Source organism: Oreochromis niloticus, linkage group LG6 (assembly GCF_001858045.2).
Source record: "Oreochromis niloticus isolate F11D_XX linkage group LG6, O_niloticus_UMD_NMBU, whole genome shotgun sequence".
NCBI classification, from domain to species: Eukaryota; Metazoa; Chordata; class Actinopteri; order Cichliformes; family Cichlidae; genus Oreochromis; species Oreochromis niloticus.
In genome coordinates, this window is record NC_031971.2 from 13864918 (window position 1) to 13888660 (window position 23743).

Genomic DNA, 23743 nt, shown 5'->3' on the forward strand with positions numbered 1-23743 from the left:
CACCTTTAAACTCTTCGATGTGCACGTCAAACCATCCCTAAACCATTTTTACTTCGCTGAAAGAGACCGTGAATGCAGTTTCCATGAAAAGGTTTACGTGGTCTGCAACAATGCTTAGGTAGGTTGTACGTGTTAAAGTAACATCCATGTGGATGTCAGGACACAAGGTTTCCCAGCAGAACATTGTCCAGAGCATCACACTGCCTCCCCCAGCTTGAATTCTTCCCACAGTGCATTCTGGTCCAGTTGTTCCTCAGCTAAGTGATCTAAGGAGCTTGGAACGAAAAGTGTCTGGACTTCTTTAAGTTGCTTGAAGACGTTTCCCTTCTCCTCAGGTAAGTGATACGAACCCGGCCATCCACATGATGTAAAAGAACACCTGATTCATCAGACCAGACCATTGCTTCAGGGTCCAGCTCTGATGCTCACATGCCCAGCGTTGGTGTTGGGGGTCAGCATGGGCACCCTGACTGATCTGCAGTTATGCAGCCCCATACACAATAAACTGATGCACAGTGTTTTCTAACACCGTTCTGTCAGAACCAGGGTGAACTTTTTCAGCACTTCAGTAGTTTGCTTGTTGGATCGGACCTCACAGGCCAGCCTTGCATCAGTGAGCCTTGGCCGCCTATGAGCCTGCCGCTGGTTCACCACTGTTCCCTCCTTGGACCACTTGATGGATACCGACCACTGCAGATGGGGAACACCCCACAAGAGCTGCGGTTTTGGAAACCCAGTCGTCTAGTCATCAAAATTTATCTCCTTATCAAACTCACTTAAATCCTTACTCTAGCCCATTTTCCTTCTAACAGATTAACTTTGAGAACACTTCCTCCCTAATATATCCCACTAACAGTTGCCATGATGAAGCGATAATCAGTGTTATTCACTTCACCTGTCAGTGCTCATAATGTTATACCTGATCAGTGTATAAATATACTATTAATGGTGTTTTGGTAACATTTCATTAGCCATTATGAGGCAATATTGTAATGTTGGATGCCACTTGATAAAAAAAAAGAAACAGAAGTTTGTATTAACCGAGTCTTCAAGGAGTAGAAATGATTCATTCTGCGTACCTGGATCCTGCTGTTGCCCCAGTCGGCTACTATGATGTTTCCATTGACGTCCACCGCCACTCCTGTGGGGGCGTTGAACTGGCCATTGCCTTCACCATTGGAGCCAAATTTCAGCAAGAATTCTCCTTCTGTGTTGAAAACCTGCAGTGTGGTTTTCAAAGAGAAGCAACAGCAGAGAGAGAACACTTCTTTAAAAAAATTAAAATAAATGGAAAAAAAAAAAAAAATGTACTGTTCTATGTAAGTGTAGTTAGTGAAATACACATGTATTACGTCACTTCATCCTCCCTGCAGAGCTGTTCTGAGAAGCTACCAGTGAACATCTGATGACTTCTGCCTCTCGGGGCTAAAGCCAGCTAGTCTGAGGCTTCCGGTGCAACCAGCAGATATCCACATAACAGAACACTGATATCCAGACCAGGACTCAGTGCTGTGTGCATCAGGCCTGGTTTACAGTCTGATAAATGCAGTGAGATACATTTAGATAAATAAATAAGAAGCAGATGCTGATGGATTTGAGACCGTATTCTTAGCTGATGGTTTCCTCTTTGCACAGACTGTCTGCTCGGACATGATTGGTCAATACTACACTGACTATAAATGGACTCCGAACTTGTTGGAATGTCATAAAATCCTCGTCCACATGACAAATTTCCCACCTTCGACTGATGAATGTAACAATAGCCTTTTAATATAAATGATGCAAGTACAGAAACGCGTTGTAAATTACGTATTGGTGGCGGCTGCTAAAAACTGTATTCCTGTAACACACAGACTGCTCTGGAAGTTCACTTGCCTTGACTGAGTGGTTGTGGAAATCTGTCACAATGATCTCGTTGTTGTTGTTGACAGCAGCAAAGTGAGGCCCTGGATTAGAGAGAAATTTGAAGAAGATTTCAGATATCATTTGTACGGTTTTGCTTCACTGCGACAAAAACAGCTGAGTTCAGAAAACTCCTACATGATGGATAGAATAGAATTCAACTTTATTGTCATTGCACATGTCACAAGTACATATTTGTGGAGGACATGCAGCTTCAAAAAACAAATTCAGCAACAGACAAAAAAACAAAACATATTTAATGCTTTAATGTTAGAGCATGACCAAAATATTGGTCAATAAAGTTGGACTGGATTGGAAAATATTGATATATCAGTGGGGCACTGGGCCATTTTCTGATATATTGCTATCAACATTTATAATAGCCGTAAATCCAACTTTAAAAAGTAAAGAAGACAGAAGCACCCTTTAATCATGCTTTGAGTGTTGATGTTGCATAGTTTATCCACCAGAGGGCACTCTGCAACTCCCCTGTTAGCTACAAGCAACCAGCTGATTAGAGGAGAGTGAGTGTCAACAAGTGATCCACGATTTTTAAAACAATAAAACAAAATTATTTTAAACTGAACTGCCAAATAATCATAGTAACAACTCAAATAACTACATGTAATAAATGTTAGGGAAATCTGTTTATGTTTCACGTGTCAGAAAAGAAAAGCTATCAGACGACATATTAGACAAAATATCGGTATCAGTGTCAGTCTTAAAACTCCTGTATCTGTCACTCAGATTAAATGTATGACAAAAGACAAACATACAAACAACTCATAGCATGATTAACGAGACACTTTGGTTTATAATAATGGACGAATGCGATGGACTAAAGTTGCTTTTTCCATATTAATGACCCTCATGAGGTCAGTGCAGCTCCTCTTCAATCAGCATGCAGGTTGGAGAAAGACTGAATTGTGTTATATTGGAGCAGTGCACTGTATTACCATTGAGTGTACCTGCAAACTGCCTGTCACCGTTGCCACGGTTACCAAACTTGGTGACCAGCTTGCCGTTGACCTGGAAGATGAAGACGCAGCAGGACTTGTTGTCGACCACGATGATGTGGCCGTTTCTGTCCACCGACACGCCTTTAGGACCCATCAGCTTCCCCGTGCCGATCTTGTTCTGGAGAGATTTATTTTCATGAAGCCACACGTGAGGAAATGAGTACTTACAATCACAAAAATACAAGTAATGGTCAGTATTACTGTTTACATTAACACATAAAACCCCCAAAGCTGTCTTATATATGTGTTTGCACATAACCTGAGAGCACACCCAAAGTCCTATTAGGGTGATCCCACTCAGGAAACCAGTGTTTTTAACCTGAAAATCTGCACTCATTTAACAGAAGATAAGCAGGCTGAAAAGGGGAAGTCAAAACCCGCATGAGTGCATCTCTTAACGCGTGAGAAATTTGCAAATGAGGTGTGAGAAAGTGTAACCAGCTGACTCGAGGTCAAAAATCAGCGTGACCTTCTGCACAGCTGCAGTGGCACTGACATTTATGGCCGGAGCCCACCCGGGAACATGCCGACTATTGCCGTTCTGAGGAAAAATCCACTGAACGACCCAGTCCCACTGACTGCAGAGAAGAGATAAATGACAAACTCACCTTAAACTTGCCCTCGCTCGAAAAGATGCTGACCCATTTGTTGTCGTAGTCTGCGATGATGATGTCGCCGTTGGGGTGCACGGCCACACCTGTCGGCCGCTGCAGCTGACCCGGAGTCCTGCCCCGGATGCCGAAACGACTTCTGAACTGGCCGTCATTGGAGAAAATCTGGATTTGGTTAAAAAAAAAATGAAATAAAATACTGCGTTAAATATTAGATTATTATTTTTAGTTTTCATATATTCTCAGAGAAAAGGCGCCGATGCTTCAGGGAATTCGTTCTCACCTGCACACACTGGTTGTTGCTGTCTGCTATCAGCACCTTCCCCTGAGAGGAGGCAGCCACTCCCTGCAGGTTTGTGAACTCCCCTTTGTTTCTTCCCTTTGTGCCTGTGAGACATGAAATATGACCACGTTCACCATGATGATGATCATGACACGTACGTTTTCTACATGTTTAATAAAATCTACTGGTTACATAGTAAAGGTAACCTGATGCTCAATTTTCACTCCAGCAGTAATAAGCTCTCTATTGTGTATGCATTTAAACTTCATATAACCGTGAAACAGACGTCTCCAAACCATATTTACTGGTATTATCTTACTTATACTGTTTTTTTTTGTCTGTTTTTGGGTAGAAAAAGTAACAATTGCAAATGGACAGGTGTTTATTGAACCTTCAACCATTTTTTTTTATAAAATATTAATTTAATAAAAGTATTAGTTATTATTTCTTGCTACATCTGGGTTTTTGGGGGGAAAATGACAAAAACAATCACACAGATGATGTAGACGTCTCAAAACCTCACAAAAACTCAAGCATGCGACATGTCAGGGTTAAAATCATATGAACACAAGACTGAAAATCCTCATGTTCAAGAAGCCGAATTAATCATAATTATTGAGCTTTTGTCACTTTTTAAATTGCTCGTAAATACTGATTTGTTAATCAGCTATTTAACTGAATTTTCCCTAGTGCACAGATTCCCAAATTGTGGGTCAAGGCCCCCGATAGGCCGTAAAGATACTGCAGGTGGGCCACAATAATAAAAGAAACCCAGCATAATGGGTAATGGCAGGGCTTAGTTGGGGATATTGCTGATTACTCTGACCTAAATTTACCTCGCCTGTATTGAAGTTTGTATCTTAGTGGCAGGTGGGTCACACATTCGCCTTAACACTTCGAACATGTCTGGGTAGCATTAGCAATTTATAGCCAGCAGCCTGTGCTGTTTATGCATTTTGAATAAACTTTATTTTTTCCACTGACAGGTCCTCACAGTGCAGACTACACTTTACATCCCCCTTTGCGGTTTAAAGAAAGTGCTAAGGTTTGATGTTCAGCCCTCCGGCTGTGAGCCGGTCTTACCGATTCTGAAGATAAGGTCGTCCTCAATGGGATTCTCTTTCCTCCTCCCTGTGCTGTACATACTGGCCGGCCTCTTGATGGCCTTCTGCTTGACGTGCCCGCTGCCCGGAGACTTGAGCCTCTTCTTAACGCCGTCTGAAGTCGGTGACACGTCAATGGATTTGGTGGCTTTTATCTTAAAGGGGCTCCCTTTGATGTGTTGGTCATATAAGCGCAGAGATAAAGTACACGTGCCCTCTTTAGGAGCTGTGAACAGGTACTCATAAGTGCCGTTCTTGTTGTCGAGCACGTCTCCGTCACACTTGCTGCCGTCAGGCGAAAACATTTCAGCGGCGATGACTGCGTTGCCCATCTTGCACAGCTCTCCATCTTTGTCCTTAGTAGTGATGGTGATGGAGGTGGGCACGCCTACCACACAATGCCGCAGCCCCTCGCCTGTCGCCACAGTCTCGGAGGCCACGGCGTTGGTGGTCACAATAGTGCCCAGGTTGTGGATGGACTTTTTTAGTCCTTCCGTTTCCACGAGGAAGTCCAGCTGGTTGTTCTCTCCGGGCTGCAGCGGAAGCTCCTGGCTGGCCAGCTCAACGAGACGCTCGCCCATCTGCTTCTTCACCAGCAGCACCTCGGCCTCGGTGCCCTGGCTCAAGGCCTGTTCCGTGAAGTTGCAGCTACTGGTGATGCCCTCTTGGCCCTGCAGCAGGGTGTCCAGCTGGGCTTGGAGCACCTACACATGGATGCATCAGGGGGCAGCAGAGAGACACTGAGCTTAGATAAAACGTTATGAAGCTTTCAAAATTATTATTTTTCTTGCAGTTATTCTGTTGATTACATTATACTAACAAAAAGAATATTAGCTTTGCCTTTGTGTCCATTTTTAATATCCGATCAGGTTATTAGTACTTGGCAATCCTCAGTTTGGGAGCAAATATATGGTATTAATTAAAAATTACAGGGATGTTAGTTTATTAAGCTGCTAGTAAATCTCAGAGTATAATTCAATAAAAATGTGATTTCTTACATTACCTCATTTTAATTTGTAAATTAGTCACTTTACCATGACCACACTGCTGTTTTTTAATTGCAATCTTCTTTCAGGCACTCTGATAATTAAATATGAGACACAGTAAGGGCTGCTTTGCCTTGTAATGCTGGATATTCAAAGATACGCCTCCCATGTGGAAGCTGCCACAGCTTTTCTGGTTTCCTTCAGCTTTTTTCAAACCCACCACAAAAAAAGTAATTAGGACTCAAAAAGCTTACCACCCCTTACTTGTACAGGTGGTAGAAGCAAAGGTGCAGAAAACTGTAGGTATCTGATAACCAGATATAAAACACCTTCATACAGAAATGACCTTTTCACTGCAACTGAACTGCAGATAATGTGATTTCATGCGAATTCATGCAAAACAGAGAAAAAAAAAACTAAAGTGTGAGTGTGTCTAAATGCAGGTATTTAAACTGGACGGGTTACCTGGTAACTAAGGATAAGGAACTGATCAAATATCCAGAATTAATTCAATCTTTAAGTCATCCTATTATCTCATTCTACAGACGAACCCTGCTGAGCAATAACGCGCTAACCTAAGCCACATTTAACCGCTAATAACCAGCTTTACTAACTAGTTGCTACTGTCGGTGTTTACTAAGAGCGCTGTGACAAGCTGAACTCGGGTTTTTGCGGCTGACCCTGCTGCTGATGTATTCTTGGAGTTCTCAAGGCGAAAAACAAAAAGTGATTTACTAACATCTTTGACACGCACTTTATTACGCCGATGTTTAACGCCGCAAAACGAAACCAAAAAACAAAAAAGCAGCATACTGAAGCGAACAGACTGCGCATGTGTTTAGAAATCAACGCAACTTCTGTAAATCCCCCGTGAAACCGAGCACACCTGTGAGCGCTGTATGGGGGATTTGGCACACACGTTAAATGAATCTGGCGCTAAAAAAGTGCGACATTACCGCAGGCTACACTCGTTAAAGCACCGAGACAAACTCACCGGCGTGCGGCCGTCATCACACTCCTCGTCTATTCCCAGAGACGCCATAGCGTCCAGTGTTTCACCCACACAGGTCATCCGCGCAGTAAAACTGAGACTCTTTGTAACATTGTAGGACGAGAAATTCACAGTGAAGTGACAAAGTGTTTGCGGCCCGGACTGTAGTCCCTCCCCCTACGCGGCACGCCCAAATCAAGAGCGCACGCACCGGCTTCATGTAGCAGGAGCAGCAGCACAGATTCCCCGTGGGCTGGAGTGTTGTGACCGATCATCAGCCACTCAGTTGTAAATCATTAGCTGTGCCCATGTGATGCAGTTCCCTGAGGGAGTCAGCAGGCTTTTAACCCAACCGGCTGATTGGCTCATGGGTCAATACGGCGCACCAGCCCCCGCTTCGGCACCTCCTTCCTGTGGAGGGCCAGTCTGTGCCATACTGCAAATTAATTTTACTTTCTATCGGATCGATACCAAATACAGGACCAGTCTGGCCGATACCAATACTGATATCGATACTTTTAAGTCATTTAGACAGTTTATGCCGGGGGAAGCTGTGTGATGACTTAAAGCATGACTCATCATCATCATCATCATTATTATTATTATTGTTGTTGTTGTGGTTGTGGTTTCTAAAGCACTTTGGGTCACCTTCTGTTGTTTAAATGTGCTGCATAAACTAAATAAACTCTACATTCAACACAAAAAGCTCATCACATTCAGCCATTTTTTAAAAATACAATTCATCTTTAAGGTATATTTTTTCCCCCTTTCCAATAGAATTATCTATTTTAACATAATTAACACAATTATGTGGGCTGAATATATATTTTTGAATGTTTGTATATAGTCTGGAGGTAATCCGACTGCTGAAGTAACAACTATGATGAACAGTTTGGTGTGGCATCAGTCGTGACTGGCACATTACTTTCACCACTACATGATCTGCATGGTTATTCTTTGGCTCACTGAATGGCAGTGACAGTGGCCTATGTCTCCCTTCATTTGCCAACTAAGTCACATGACCGCAGGGCAACAACAAACACGGTGAAGCAAAATGTGCCTGCATGAGAGGAGCGGTGTTTGCGCCGACATGTCTGCTGCCTGATAAACGAGAACAATCTACTGAGTTTACAGCAGAGAAACAAACAGACGCATCAATCCTCTCGTGTCAGTATTGGGCCAGTAAGAATACCAGTGTTGGTATTGATACTATCTATATTTTTTGGATAGCCCTGACCTGTTGAAAAACCCGTGACGGGTGAAAAGATTACTTTAGCCTGTGCTCCAAAATCTCCAGATCAGGCTCATTTAAGTGCTTTACATTTGTCCCATTTGGTTGTTACATTTTGGCCAAAGTCCCAGCTGTGCTTCACTCTGCACTCACCTTCTGCTTGAGGCCATAGTTGACCTCCAGCTCCATGAGTAGAACGCTCTTGCGGACATTGAGGGTCTTCTGCAGCTCATCGAAGGTCGCGTGGATGTCGTCCTCGATGGCGCTCTTCTGATTGGTCAGCTGCTGAAGAATCTCTGACAGCGTCTGCAGGGCTGAGTCGATCTCTGGTAACCTGGAGGCAGTCGAGTAAAATGTCAAGGTCGTGTGACAGAGCTGGAAAATCATCACTGCAGTGCAATATGACAGTAGTTACACAATAATATTGCTGCTGCCTACCTCTTCTTGACAGCATCTAGCTGGTGGTGCAATGAGGCCTTGTGCTGTTCCACTACGTCTTTAAGAGGCACGGTCGGGTGCTCTCCGTGTTCGCCGCTCGTGCACTCCTGACACATGGCTGTCTCACACGGAGGACAGTAAAACTCCATCACCTACAAATCAGGAAAAAGCGGGGATTTGAATTTAAAATAGGCTCTAGTCATAGACTCATTTATCCACATCAACACTAAGGATATGAACCATCTTTCTGATCCTGCATGTTTACACACTCCTTTAATGTCTCCAACTCACATCTGCCAACTCTGCATCTCCAGACTCAGGAGTCCTGTCCTATTTCCTGCTTTTGTTGGGGACACTGCTCTGCTGTGTCACTTTATCAGTCTACTGCACAAACTCTTGCCCATCAATAAATAATGTTCTTTGCTTTAAAATTATCTCGACCTCTTGAATCACGGCACCGTCAGCTGGTTTGATATTCTGCTCCACGATGAAATACCCAGAAAGATGTGAAACAGACTGCTATGAAATGACTGTGTACAGGCATGACAGCTGCTCAGATTATGAAACATAATGACTCGGTGATCTCCTGACTTCACCTTCAGCTCCACTCTGAACGTCTATATCCCTAACTAAATGTTAAAGCTGCTAGCGTGGCTGTAAACTACTCTTAAAATCTCAATGTACTAACAAAACAAAACACAATATGCATTTGATTGATCTCTCACAAAACTGTCCTAGCTCCACTCTCATTAAGGCCTCCTAAAAGCCAACTTCCTTCTGATTGGCTGCCCCTCGTCTGGCTTCTGCAAACAGAATCTGGTGCTTAGGAGCTTTCTACACCTCCTGGTGGCAATGTATAAATATGCACGAGTTTAAGATGAACTTTGCTGTCAGGTGTCAGTGTGAGGAGCTCTTACGCTGCCTCCATGGTTGGGGCAGGAGAGTAGCTGGCCTGTAGCCACAGTGGTGATGTTGTTGAGAGCGGCGGCCTCTTGGCTGCAGCTGCCCGGCGCCCGCTGCAGCACGTCCATCAGGTTGGTGATGAAGAAGTTATTCTGCAACGCCGCCACACCCTTCTCCGGCAGGATTGAGGTCTGGCGGCACACGGGGCACGACAGTGTGAGGCTGTGGGCCGGGATATAATTCTGCAGGCACCTGCAGGAGGACGACAGGTGTATTAAAAAGGTTGTAGTTTTAAGATGTGGTGCTTTATCGCCTGACATAAAAAAACCTCTTAAAGCTTTCATCTAGCAGTCCATTAACAGCTTATTTGTCCTTCAAGTAAAAGAAGAACAGCAGGTCAAAATCCTGTCTTTGAGACCATCTAGTGGTTGGAGCGATTATACTTTGACAGTGATTTGCAGCAGCACTTATCAGTGACATCTGTGCAATGTAGTGTATTCGAATGCAATGACCGTGCCATAAATCCTGTCATTGTGAAGCTTTTAATGTGCGCTTTATGACACTGACGCCATATCAGAGAAGGTGTTGATTAAGTTGCAGCAGAGTTATAAGAAGCACCCCTAATGTGGCACTGCCATGTTACCCACAGTGTTAGAGGAGATTAAAAAAAAAAAAGAAGAAAAACCATTAAGTCATCTGATTCTTAACTATTTATTCATCTCAGGGATTTCCTGGTAGTCACTGGCCAGGAGGCAGGATGCACTGTGAACCAATCACAAACTCAAAAATTAATTAATCACTAAAAAAAATGTGATTGGCATAAAATATGTATATACTGAGATTCCATTAAATGTAGTGTTTTATATTATACTAGTCAAATTACTTAAAGTCAGTATATATATTTATATTTTTAATGCAGTAACACCTGCACTAGTAAACAGGCACAACTAGAAACTACACAGAGAGGTTAAGTGCTACTCACTGCACTGCCACCATAAAAAGCCTGCTTCCTGCTCACTACCACAATGAGTATGTAACTTTATCCAAAGTTATATGAAAAATACATTAATAAATAAAGCACAAGAAAAAAAACATGGCAGAGAATACTTTAAAATCCTGCCACGCACACAAAACTAGTCTACCAAAAAAAGAGAAAAAAGCCACAACTACAATTTTTTTTTAACAAATTAGTTTGAAACTGTGTTTGCAGTCAGAAAGACACACATGCAGGCAAACCTTACCAAAAACATGACCTCCTTGGTGAAGGTAATCATCATTGTGTTATACTAAATGTGTTCGCTCACATCCCTCTCCACATCAGTACTTAATAAATTCAGTCCAACAAGAAAATAAACAACAGCACTTTTAAAAAACATATATGTGAAACTATATTGTTTATGCATTTAGCTGCTGTGCTTTTCATTCAGCTCATCTTAATTCTCCTTTATTGAACTACATTCACTGATATTGTTAATGACATATATGTTGTCCATTGTGCAGCAGTCTTATTTTTACATGAAATAAATAAGCTTGAGGTAAATAAGAAAAAGTGTTTTGTCAAAGCTTGTCTAGCCTCCAACAGACTCTTTGTCGGTTTGCTGAGAACGTAACAAACAGTGACCCAAAGATGATCATCCAATCACATATAAATATAGTACATGACAGCTCATATCAGCTTTAATATAGTGAAACAAAGGTAAATGGTAGAGCTGAATATTTGAATGTTCATCCCAGCGTCTATGTGTGAAACACAGTAGCTATACCGTACAGAAAGAGTTAGAAACTACTGTATATTGTTCAGTGTAGCTGCACACTGATGCTCCAGAAACAACCAGAGCAAAGAGGCAGGCACACACCGTGAACAGTTCGTCTTTTGTGTCAGAAACAAAGGCTGCTTAACAGCGAGGATGACACCAACACACCAGAGTCAACAGCAGCAATGCAGACCTGTGTCTCCTAAAATAACGCACAAGTTTACAGCAATGAGATATTCATTTAAAAATCTGTTGTTATTATTATTATTACTGCACCGTTATAGGCTGCATCATGCGTCTGAAATCATAAAACAGTACAACATTTACAGCACTTTGGAAACTCCACTCACCGCTCACAGAAGGTGTGCAGGCAGGGCAGGACTTTGGGGTTCTCGTAGCGGTCCAGACATATGCTGCAGATCAAGAACTGCTTGTCAATTTGGCGGACGACAGGACTGGGGATAGTGGAGCCTTCACTGGCCATCCTAAAGCTCTGGCATAGAAGTCCCTCTTCCTCTTACCCTGCACCCTGCGGAGCGAAACGGAGGGAGAACAAAACCGGTGAGGACGTAAACACAGCGGCATCACGTAGGATCAAACGCACAATGAAGATCTCGTGGTGGCGAGCGGGACTCAGAGATCAGAGTTTGAGGCCGAAGGCAAAGACAAAGTACTTTCTTCCTTCCACAGAGGAAATGCAAAAATACACAAAGAGACATGAATCAGCGCCTGTGACCAGGCAACTGCAAACAGCCACTCAATCAACAGGACATGAAGATAAAGCCATGGGGTTTTTTTGTTTTTTTTTTCTTTTTAAATGCACAATTGACTTTACCACACTTTAAATATTTTTAACCATATTTAAAATAAGCAGACCGACAATAACACTGACCTTGTGTGATGAGCTGCCGGATTTATGGCAACAGCTAGATGTGTAAAATATATATATATTTATATTTTTTTGGCTTTGCAATGTTTGCAATTTCACCAAACCATGAGCTGGATAAATATCAAGGCAAAACAGAGCGTGTGGCGTTTCCTTTTGATGTTGCTTGACTTAAATAGCTTAAAGCCAAATCCCGTTCTGCCACGCTGGTACTGGCACAGACGCTGACATTTATACATGTCAGATGCAGTATGTCTGCTCCATAACATAGATTTCTAAAATGTCATTATGAAGATTTTTAATGTGCCTCCACAAAATCACGATCGCGTGCGGCACACATCCTAATTACTCTCACTGAGTTATATGCAGATTTTATATGGGAAAAGACTTCGCTTACATCAGATTAGTGCTCGATATTTGAAGATTACCGGAGTGCTGATATCGTTAAAAATACTCTGATTCAGGGGTGTCAAACATAAGGCCCAGGAACCAAAAACAACCTGGCAAAGTTTCCAATCTGGTCCACTGGACAGCTTTGGAAAATGTGAAGGAAGGCATAGATTTTGGACTTTTTAATGTATTTTTGGGAGTTTTACAGCTTTTCCTTTTGATAAAGTCTTCCCTCATTTCCATTCATAATACACCAAAGTGACAGAAGAAACAATTCAGTGACAGAGCCTGCCACTTTCTTCACTACTATAGAAATTTCTGGGATAATTTTAATACATTAATCTGTTTTATATAGTACTTTTTTTAAAAGACATTTTCTGTGAAAAAAGTTCCTCTTTTTTTAAATTATAGGTCAGCCTGGGAAGTGAGCTACAAGAAATTTTACAGTTTGCACATTTATTTCTTACATTTTAAGCCCAAAGAGTCACGAAGACAGATTTCTTTCATTTAATAGAGCAGTATTTCTCTGTTATGCACTGTGAAAATTGCACTCCTTTTTGTAATACTAATATATTTCAGTTAAACATCTTTACACTGACAGAAAGTGGAGCTTCACTGGTCTGTCCCACTCAAGACTAATGTGGGTAGTAAGTGGCCCACAGTGTAAAATAAGTTTGTTATCCAAGCTCTAATCAGTGCACGGTGTTAGAAAATAAATGCTCTCTATAATATAACACATATTTATCCTGTGACCCCTGTGGTGGGTCTCAACCCTTATGTTGGTAACCGCTGCAGTAGAAGGGCAGCACCTGAGCCGGAGATGTGTTTGTCATGAAAAGGCACTTTAAGCACTAAATATTTGATGATGTGAAGTGAAAGCGAGGCACTCTGCGTTCAGCACGCATTAGTCAAACTACCAAGACAGCCGAGCAAAACTATTTCCAACTCGGCCCTCTGCTTTATCCCAAACATCTTCTCCTGGCATCGTTTCGTCCCTGCGATATTCCTGTTACATTATCCGGCAGCTAACTTAGACACGGAAAGTGTGTCAGTGCTTTTATTGTCTCGTCACATTCAAGTTGGCCACAGAAACAGGCCACCTCTGCTGCTGGGAGGAAACCCCCAGGGACTGCACTCCTTTCTACAGTGCACGCTCTTTCTCCTCATCCCATTTCCACTTATACTCTCTCCCTTAGATACACATCTTCTCTCATATTCCTCTCTGGAAGCAGACGTGGGAGCCTGTAATGCTATAAAGAAGCTCTCAGGCAAACTTCTCAGTGTGCTAGGTGAATGGAAGCAAGCTCAGTGTTACTGCAACTGAAATAAAAACAGCAAGTTATCAACTGGGACTCATCACCAAGCTGATCTGACAGCCCATTCTATCACTAAGAGGATGATCTACAGTAATGTTTAGAACCTAAATGAAAAGACACAAAGAAAATAAAAGCATCTGACAGTATTCCAGCACAGACGTGCACGAACACAAGAGCTCAGATCTCTCTTAATAACTCTCCAGCTCCACAGAGCAGATTAAGCAGATGCTCAAAGCATCAAATATGGCACTGCTTATAAAAAAATAAATAAATATGTAAATCCTGCAGAAAGCCACAGCAGGAAAACAGAAGCAGTGCCGCGCTGACGGTGCACAAGGTCGCAGCAGTCCCACGCGCTTCACTCTTACATAATCAGATCCGCACCAGCTAAGCGGAATAATTCCTGCTGGATTGAGCCGTCATCCCATGCACAGAAGAGGGCACACATGACAAAAAGGGGGATTCGTCAAAGCAGGAATTTATACCAAATCAAAGCATCTTCCGTCATAGAAAGACTCATGCACAACAAAAGTGATTCCAGGGCAACAGCAGTTATTCCAGAGAGTTTCCTATAATCATAAGCGGATTATTAATGACATAAAAACTTACAGTGCTGCATTCACGGAACGATCAACAGGCGTCATCCACTCCAGCGCACTTCAAATGAATGAAACACAGACAGTCTTCATCTTCTGAATCCTCCTTCAACTCACACCGGCCCTGACAGGAAATGATGCTTCCCCTCCAGGTTACAACAGAGAGCCAAACACGAGACGCCAGAGTGTGTGTGTGTGTGTGTGAGAGAGAGCCAGCCTCCCCGTGTGTTTATGGGCGTGCACACACGTGAGCAATGTTAAGGAGGGGCAGTTCAGCCGGATTGTATTTCACTTTTCTACATCATGCCCCCCCCCTCCCTCCCTCACTCCCTGCGTTACTTTCTCTCCTCCCATCACTTGCATTCCCTGCTCGGTCTGTCTCATCCATTCATCTCCCTCCTTCCTCTCTGTCTGAAGTAAATCCTGCTTCACTGCAACGCGGCGAGCTAGAGAGCGCAGCATCCGGAGCATGTGAGCGAGCGCTGGCTGACGCCTGGTTACCTAACAAATGGGAAAAAAGGGACAGCACTTAAGGGTCTCCGTCACAGCCAATAGAGATGAAGCCACAGGGATCTTTCTGCGTGCGTGCGAGTGTGCGTGCATGCAGGCTGCTGACTCACTGTACATGCAGAGACTGAAAATGAGCACAAGGAAAAGTCAGACACTGTATATGAAGAGAGGGAGGAGAGATGACAGAGAGTAACCACTGCAGAGAGAAAGGAAGTACGGTGAGACGTGTGCTTCAAATGTGGCACGAGTCAGAGGTCTTATAAACCTATGTAGATTTTCCATCATCAGCTGGACACCAGGGACACACTGTCTCTCCAGTTTAAGAGACAGAAATAGAGATAGGTGATAAAACACTGAGGTGAAATGCATTTTCTGCCTGTTTTTTCTCACTGCACTACAGCTCTGTCGCAGCTCTTTGGCCACTGCTTTCTGCATACGCAAGAATGGATGACTTAAATGATGACACAAAGCTTTAACCTTCAGACAACCTCAAACACCGACCACTCTGTGGACATCATCTGGGGGGTTTTCCACCAAGAAAACTGGAGGCAATTTGAGTATTTGGTCATTAAGAGGACAGATTTAAAGGCCTAAAGGTGGGTGACTCCAGCGGGTCCATCACTGTACTCTCTGAAAGCTGTTCAGTGGTTAGAGAGCGAGACAGAGAGAAACCACCAGCTTTCCAATCAGTGGATGCCCTGCTCTACCTCTGGTCCATCACAGGACCAACACACAGAGCAAATTTAGAATCACAAATTAATTCATCTATCACTCTTGTCTCTGGACTGTGGGAGGAAGCTGGAGTACCTGCACCGATAGCAGTTATTTTGCTTCCTTGGCACTAACAGTTCTGAGGGCTACTGTGTTGAATATACATGAAAAAGAACTGGCTGCAAGTATGATGCTACATGATACTTGCAGCCCCCCCCCGCCCCCTTCAGTTATTAAATTTTCTTATTTCAGTTCCATGTCAAACACAGTCGTGTCGATGGAGTTTTTTCACAGAGTTAAGCATGCCTGGCAGCTCCACAGCTGTTCCAGTGATCTCACCTCAGCCTCTGCCAAACTCAGTGAGCTCAGTCAATCAGAGGAGCGGGACACAGAACAAGAAAACATAATGCAGGAAAGAGAATGAAATACTGTGTGGGTGCACGCGAATGACAACAATCAGTCTCTAAAGCGTCATCTTAGATTCAACACTATGAAGGATAAGGTCGTGTGATGTTATAGGTTCTGTTCTGACTTGCAGCTCAGTGGCACTCGGCCCCAAACCTATTCCTTTATTTCAGCCATTAGATTCATTACTAGTATTTATTCATTATCGATACTGAAGTTGATAAAGTTTGTTTTTTCTGTGTTTAATTTTTTACTCTTTGACTGTACTTAGCTGCTGTATGGATTTGTATGTGCTATTAATTTATGCATCTTGTGATTGTACTGCTGTCCTTCTTGGCCAGGACACTGTTGTAAAAGAGATTTTTAATCTCAAGACTTTATTTTCTACTGGTTACAAAGATACATTTACTAAATCAGTCTTTGGCCGAATGGACAGTATGCTATATGGCAAATTTTTTTGCTGAATTTGGCATAATTTCTTTTATAGAAAATTTTACAATATTATGACACATATCATTTAAAGAAATCCATGCATATAATAATAAAAAGAGTTCTCCACGATCCTAGTAGTGTTTAAAATCTATTCATCGAGTGGTTATAGAGGCTGCCTTCGATTTGGATAATGCAAATCACAGCCAGCAGAACATGCCTTAAATAGTTTGCTTTTGCTTCCTTAAAGGCACAGACTGAAATCAAACCTGTCTTTTAAATGTTCAAACTGATGATGTCTTTTTTGATGCTCTTAAATGCTCGACTACATCAATAGTGTTTGTAAACACAGCAGAAAAAGGCAGATATTTTCAGTTATGGTGAGCAGTTTAACAGGTCACATGGTTTACTATTTGCAATAACACATGTAAATCTCTGCAATGATGCCTATAAACACTGTGCAAACTGAAAGACTGCAGCATTACATCGCTAAGATTGAAGGAAGGCAACATCAGGCTTGACTTGAAGCCAACACACAGGAGTAAATATGTCAGATAACCTGTTTTAGCTGCTTTAACGTTCATGCCAACACCATTATCCCTCACAAACAAATAGCAGCAAAGCAACTCAAATTCAATAACATTTCAAACGTCTACAGGAGAGATTAATAAAGAAAATAAAGTTGTAGTTTTGAACCATTTCCACTGACTCACCATGACGAAGTAGAAACACACACTTGTGTTTACTGCATTTTACTTTATAAGCTCCTTTCAGTGTTACCCCGCCGTCTAACCCACAGTTCTTTCCAGAGCACCGACCCGAGCTGTTTCCACCGCTTCTCTCGGTTTCTAAACACACAAAACGCTGCACAGTGACGACACTGCACAGGCTGGCTGATCGCTTTCAAATTGTAAACAACAAGCGTGAAGACAAGAAAGATGGTTCCTCGATTTTCAGTAAGTATGACCACAGTGTTTTTAGTTTGACACACTTCACCTGTCCATTACTGAGCTATTAATATCATTTTTATGATGGAAAACTCATTAGTTTGTCAGGTCCAAGAGTCCAGTCACAGGTGGGTTCACTGTTGTGTCGGCTGGTTATGAAATCGACTGGGGAAAAAAAAAAAAGAGTCCACAGAGCTACTTTACTTCTCCTTTAACCAAGTTCAGTAAATTGAAGTAAATTTGGAGTTCAACACTTGTAAAAAGAAGACACATTTTGAAAGAGGTTGTATGAATTCAAACTTGGTTAATACTCAGTGCGATGTTAGGTGCAAGATAAGCCATGCACAGTCAGCATATCAAGCACATTTCTCTGCATTATGTACAAGTCAGGAAAAAAGGAAGTGAGTCCAGCTCTGTCTGATGTGGTTCAGAGGTGGGCCTGCTATCGCTTTCCAAGCTTTTATGGTAGATGGTAATCTATAGAGTTGTGCAGGGATTTCACTGAATTCTGGAAATGTTAAATGTGATTTGGGACAGACATCCTCTCTGGTTTTACGATTAGCCTTCCTTTTTGATACAATAAGTTATGCTACAATAAGTCTGGGCTGCTGAGGGCTTCCCATGATGCACTGAGTGTTTCTTCTTCACTCTCTGTGTGTTTATGCACCACTCTACATTTAATTATTAGTTATTATTAATATCTGGCTCTCTTCCACAGCATGTCTTTGTCCTTTCTTCGTCCCCTCACCTCAACCGGTCAAAGCAGATGGCCTCCCTGAGCCTGGTTCTGCTGGAGGTTTCTTCCTGTTAAAAGGGAGTTTTTCCTTCCCACTGTCACCAAAGTGCTTGCTCACAGGGGGTTGCCTAATTGTTGGGGTTTTCTCAGTATTATTGCAGGATCTTTACCTTCAATATAAAGCAGCTTGAGATGACTGTTGTGGTGATTTAATGTAAATTAAATTGAACTGAATTGAATTGAACGGTCATCAGGATTCATTTTGTGGAAAAGCATGAATGTTTCTGTAACTTTTTCCACACATGTTCTGCAGCTGTGAACTTTTCTAGTCATTACCCAGCAACACTACCTAGTACAAAGTCTCTGTGTTGTGATGTGATTTGAAACAGCACTGAAACATGCTGTGTGCTGCATATGAGAAAAGGTTTCTTTGGACAATGATTTTCCTGACTCTGTCTGAAGTTCATGTGTGAAAACAGCTTACTTGTGTGGAGACATCCAGCCACTCAGACCCTATTATATAAAAGTACCAAAACAAAGGTCACTGGTCTTGTTCGAGTTATTTGAAGCAAATGATCTATAGCCTTTTTCATTACAGATCGACTCTGCACGGCTCGACGCAGTTTTTAAGATTTTCCATTAGGTGGTATTATCTGGTCCCAGGTACTTTTTTAGTATTTACTTGGTTGGGATTCCAGGATGCTTCTTCACATCCAACTAGCAGCAGTGATTCCCAGACAGATATGAAATGGTGTTACTCGTCAACTCAGGTGACCATGATGGCTCACATGTGACCTCAGCAGCTATACTTTATGTAAAAAATACCATCGGATTCAATGAGTTGTGGAGGGAAATAAGAAAATAACATGTTCCCATCACTTCAAGTCCTCATATTTTTATGAGCAAAGCCTCCCAGCAAGTATAAAGTGCTTTTATGTTCTCTGTTTTCTCTCAAGTACACTGACGGCATTTTGCCATTAACGTAAAGGACACTGAGTTTATGAGCAAAAATGCACCGTGCTAAAGCTTCACAATTACTGCACAAGCATGACAGTGATGTGCGAGTACAGAAAATGCTGTCCTTGCTTGTTTGTCTGCCTGCCTGGCTGCCATCCATCCATTCTGGGGACATGTGAGATGACTTCAAATTTCAAACTAGGACAGACATTTAAATCCTGTCTCATTAAAGTCAAATAAGCACAAAAAAAAGACCTGGCAGTTTGGACTGACTGCAGAATGACATCATCCCATTTATCATGGCCTGCATGACCATAATGACTACTTATAGTAAAGTGACAAATGGCCTCCCACTTAGCTGCCTGGCAACTGTCTTCATTATGCCTGAAATCACTATGATCACATTCAGGAGCAGACAACATGAACAAAGACTAAGCTGACTGTGCTGCCTATAAAGTTTGGACTCCACATGTGATTATTATACCTTATACTGTTTATGTGTTCAACTTTGTTCCCGCTCTTCCACTTATTGTATTTTAAGCCATGTTTGCAAGCAAAGCCTGGAGGCTTACTGCCTGCTCCGTTTCAGAGGAATTTGGGGCTTTCCGTGCTTTTAATGCTGAAAAGGGTGACATAAGCCCCACCCCGAATTATGAAAACTCTCTCATGCTTTCACCCATAATCTAAAGCATCCACTGGGGGCAGGATGATGAGAGATTACAGAGACAAACGCGCGTCTTCAGGGTGAATGTCCTCTTATCCAGTTCCACATCCACCACCAGAAAATTAAATGTTCAATTTTCAAGGACCACCAAAAAAATTTTAAACCACCAGTGGTTAAAGTTCCTAAACCTTCTGTTTGGGCAGATTAAAGACATTTTTCAGCATTGGGAAAGTGTCATTTGGAGAATTGTGGACTAATCCTTTTGAGAATAAGGTTTAAGTTTGTTTTTTGGCTGATCCAACTTGGATTATTTTAAGAAAACGGAGCTCTGAATAAAGAAGGAAACGCCGTGTCACTGCGTCACTGGGCTGTATATCTGCCAACCATGCACTCTGGGGGCACGAGATAAGACAATGCTCTGTGTCTCAGAGTGTGCGTGCTAACGGCTGACCTGAAAATAAGGCTTACAGATGTGGAAGGGCACGGCCGCTACAAACTGTCCATGCTGCACAGCTGTCAGGCAGAGCGCAGTGACGCTTGACTCGATGTGCAGACAAAACGGTCTCCCTCAGTGAATGAGTGACAAGACAAAGGAGAAAGCTGGTTTTTGGTTTGGTTGATCTTTAATCCTCGTTTAATCCTCGAGTTTGTGCTGATCACACTTTGTACTTTCAGTAAAATGCGTTTGTAAATTTGCAAGATATGATTTTTTTGTGAGAATACAAGTTGATATTGTGTAAAGTATAAAAACATGTGGTAGGCCCTTTGTTTCCTTGGCTGTTAGTTACACATCTGAGAGCTCTGAGAAAAACTTGGAGTTTCTTGAATAGCCTTAACTTTCTCCTCGGCACAGAGCACAACGTAAACATGTCGCACCTGCAGCTTCTAAAGTCAAATGAGCATCAGCCAGTGAGCATCGTAAACAGGAAGCAGCAGGAAACGAACAGATGTGCCATTACAGCACGTCTGCCCAAAGTAAACAACAGGTATTTCTCCACGTGAACACCTGAGACCACAAGACGTGCAGCAGGAACCTGTATTTCTTGTATCAGCAGATTTCCAGTGTAACAGCCTGAAGTTACAGAAGCATCTTTTTAATCATCTCTTTCCTGTTACAGATGCCAAGCAACTTTTCAGTGCTGTGCTCTGGATTGTTCGAACACAGCGCTGTTATAGCTTCTGCCTTTAATTAATCATAAATCTTTCCTTCCTCTTGTTGCCCGCTCTTTCCAGCCCTCCTACCCACATTCAAAACATCCCACTTACTTCAACTCCATGGCTGCTCTCCTCTTCTGTTCTCTCTCTTCACTGAGGTGGGAAACAAACGCTGCTCTTCGTCACCTAATTCTCCACATGTATGATATGCTGTATTGTGTCCAGGAGGCAGTGACAAGAAGGCATGTGAGAGGCCTGAGCTGCTACAATAATCCAAACAGACTGACAGGAGGCCAACGGGTGAGCGGAGACGGAGGGGGAGGACGATACAGTGGTGTAGAGGAAAACAACAGACCAATCAGAGGAGCTAGGGAGGCTGGAGAAGGCTGGGCTTAAAGCCTGTGCTGCTCTTTAACCCCCGGTGAGGGCAGAAGCTCAACTAGCATGGAGCAGAGACAGATAAGGAGTGACAGAGGACGGGGCGGCTGACAGAAACAGACACAATCAAATGTGCCAGCAGTGGCCAAAGGATTTCATGATTTTCAGAGTCCAAATGCTGTCCCAGGTGCAAAAGAGTATAAGAAAACTCCCTAAATGACACAAAAGTAATAAAAGCTAGTAATTTTTACATTAAGATGTTAGTGCGAAGGCACAGGACACCCATCCAACCTTTTTTATAAGGAGTTTTATCTTGATTTGAGGTGAAGGTGCTACAAGTTGTACTAGAGCTCTGCTTCTCCTCCGATGCAGCTGGTATGACATCATACTTTTAGTGAATAACTATCAAAGCAAAAATGTCTGCAGAGAGTAGTTTAACTACATAAACTCAGAGTGAAAACATACTGCAGGTACATCCAAAGATCGTTGATCCAAAAGTTAAAGAGCAACAGCCAACCAAAGTCATAGTAATTGAAACAAGATGGTCCCAGAAAGCCATAATAACTGTAACAGTCCTCTAAGTGATGACAGTGCAATCATATGCTGAGCACTACGGTTCAAAGAGCAGAAATGCAGTTATTAATCAGCAGTGTGTTGGTATCTGTTTGCCTCCAGATGAGGGAAAGTTGGAAGATAAGTTCAACATGAAGCAGACTTTATGTGTGCGGTCATTCCTCCAGGGAAAAAGAATAGTTCCGCGAACTAAAACCTCCAAAATGACCATGAAATTCATGCTCACGGATGTAAACTTCTGACCACAGCTGTACATATGAGGCTCTAAAATTCCTTTTCAGCTTTCCATTCAGCAGCATGAATCTTAATATGCAGGCTTTTTTAGTATACACGGCTCAACTGTGTTTTAGTATAATCTTACTAATTGTTTTTGTTTCACATTTCCAAAAACACGATAATAAAATGAGCATCCTGTTCTGACGCTTGCAGCCAAGAGGGCAGCCTTCCTCTTATTGTTTGCACATCTTTCACGTTTATACCTTGGCAGAGAAACATTAGCTGTTCCACCATAACAAAAAAATCACTCATGATGCGTTATCAGGCTGTATACACCCACACCCACACTTTCCTACAGACAGGAAGACACTCTCACATAACACAGACATGTAGCTCCCCCCAGAGTGGTTCCTATTTCTTGAAAGCTTTAATGTTATTGGCAGGCAAAAACAAATGTTTGTGGTAATTATCCAAATGGATCTGCACCCCCCCCCACCCTCCGACTACCCCCAGACTCCCACTTAAATGGATTACTTAAGCATAGAAAATGACGTTATACAGTAACAGGAGCACTGTGATTCAATCCTCTTCAGCACAGATTTATATGACTGTGTCACACAGAGTAACAGGAAACCACCAGCTGAATATGTGAAAGAAGAAGAAGAAATGCGATGTAACTACTGTTCTTTGAATCTGTAATGGCTCATTGCATTGCATGCTAAATACTGTTTACTCAAACTGAACAAAAAAGAAAAGAAAAGTGAAAGAACAATTTAAGATGATTATTACTTGCTATGAATAACCCATTTTGATTGATTAATGTTTTGTCTACATTGCTCTCCAGAAAGCAGTTTTAAGTTTATTTACCTAATTAGTTTAAGCAGACCATCTCTAAGCTCACGTGTTCATTTTAGTTATTAGGCTGGTTCAGGTTCCTCTTACATTGCAGTCTTAAGATCTCCTCCCTTCCTTTCAACCTCCACTCACATCTTGCGTCAGGTGACCTCAATAGGTCACATGATAGGGTGGGGGGGGGGACTGTCCATGACTTGATAAGAAAGACGTATGATGTCATCACTATTGTATCCTATGTATCCTGTATTGTGACTAACAATACCCTTGACCCAAAATATATATGTTTGCAGCCTTAATGCTCATAATGGTATGAATGCCTCTCTGTGCAAATATGTTCAAAGACAGTAAGTAAAAGGTTTTCACATGCACATGCACATATAACTACAATATGCGTTGCCTTTAACTTGTAGTATTACCTCAGAGGTCCTCATTATTTGGAGATGACCAAAAGATAGTGTTAAGTCTTGCATGCTGGATCAGAAACAGATCAGAAGGATTTTTATGACCGATACAAATACCGATATTTGGTAATTTAAAAATTAAATATGTATTGAATCTGGAGAACCTGTTTATAACACATAAACAGATTCTCCAATCATTTGGTACGTGTAATTATTTATTTACTCATTCCCACTCCGCTTGAATCTGCTCGGATTAGCTGTTAGTTGTTGTGTGCGGAAAATTGCAGCATGCCCCCTGGTGGACACACCATGCAACATCAGCACTAATAATAGGCTCACCAACACACTTCATGTACATAATCTATAATGTGTTTGTTTGCCCTTTCAAAAACGATGT

The 23743-nt window shown here is 42.2% G+C and overlaps 1 protein-coding gene across 5 annotated transcripts in view; it reads right to left on the bottom strand.

The window, feature by feature from the left end:
* The window catches only part of trim2a (tripartite motif containing 2a), a 28023-nt gene that overhangs the window by 1997 nt on the left and 2283 nt on the right, over positions 1–23743 (bottom strand). Inside the window, exons 1-11 of one of the 5 annotated variants that reach the window (XM_005469783.4) lie at positions 21035–21230; positions 11572–11750; positions 9482–9719; positions 8565–8716; positions 8280–8460; positions 4899–5622; positions 3816–3919; positions 3530–3697; positions 2859–3039; positions 1876–1946; positions 1080–1220 (exon numbers count right to left, since the gene is read on the bottom strand). In XM_005469783.4, coding sequence (XP_005469840.1) covers positions 1080–1220; positions 1876–1946; positions 2859–3039; positions 3530–3697; positions 3816–3919; positions 4899–5622; positions 8280–8460; positions 8565–8716; positions 9482–9719; positions 11572–11705 — 2094 coding nt within the window. In that variant the 5' untranslated portion in view covers positions 11706–11750; positions 21035–21230. Of the gene's footprint in view, positions 1–1079; positions 1221–1875; positions 1947–2858; positions 3040–3529; positions 3698–3815; positions 3920–4898; positions 5623–8279; positions 8461–8564; positions 8717–9481; positions 9720–11571; positions 11751–14422; positions 14715–17177; positions 17310–21034; positions 21231–23743 lie in introns of those variants that run through there. The other 4 variants (XM_013274087.3, XM_013274086.3, XM_025908071.1 and 1 more) reach the window with 4 other exon arrangements.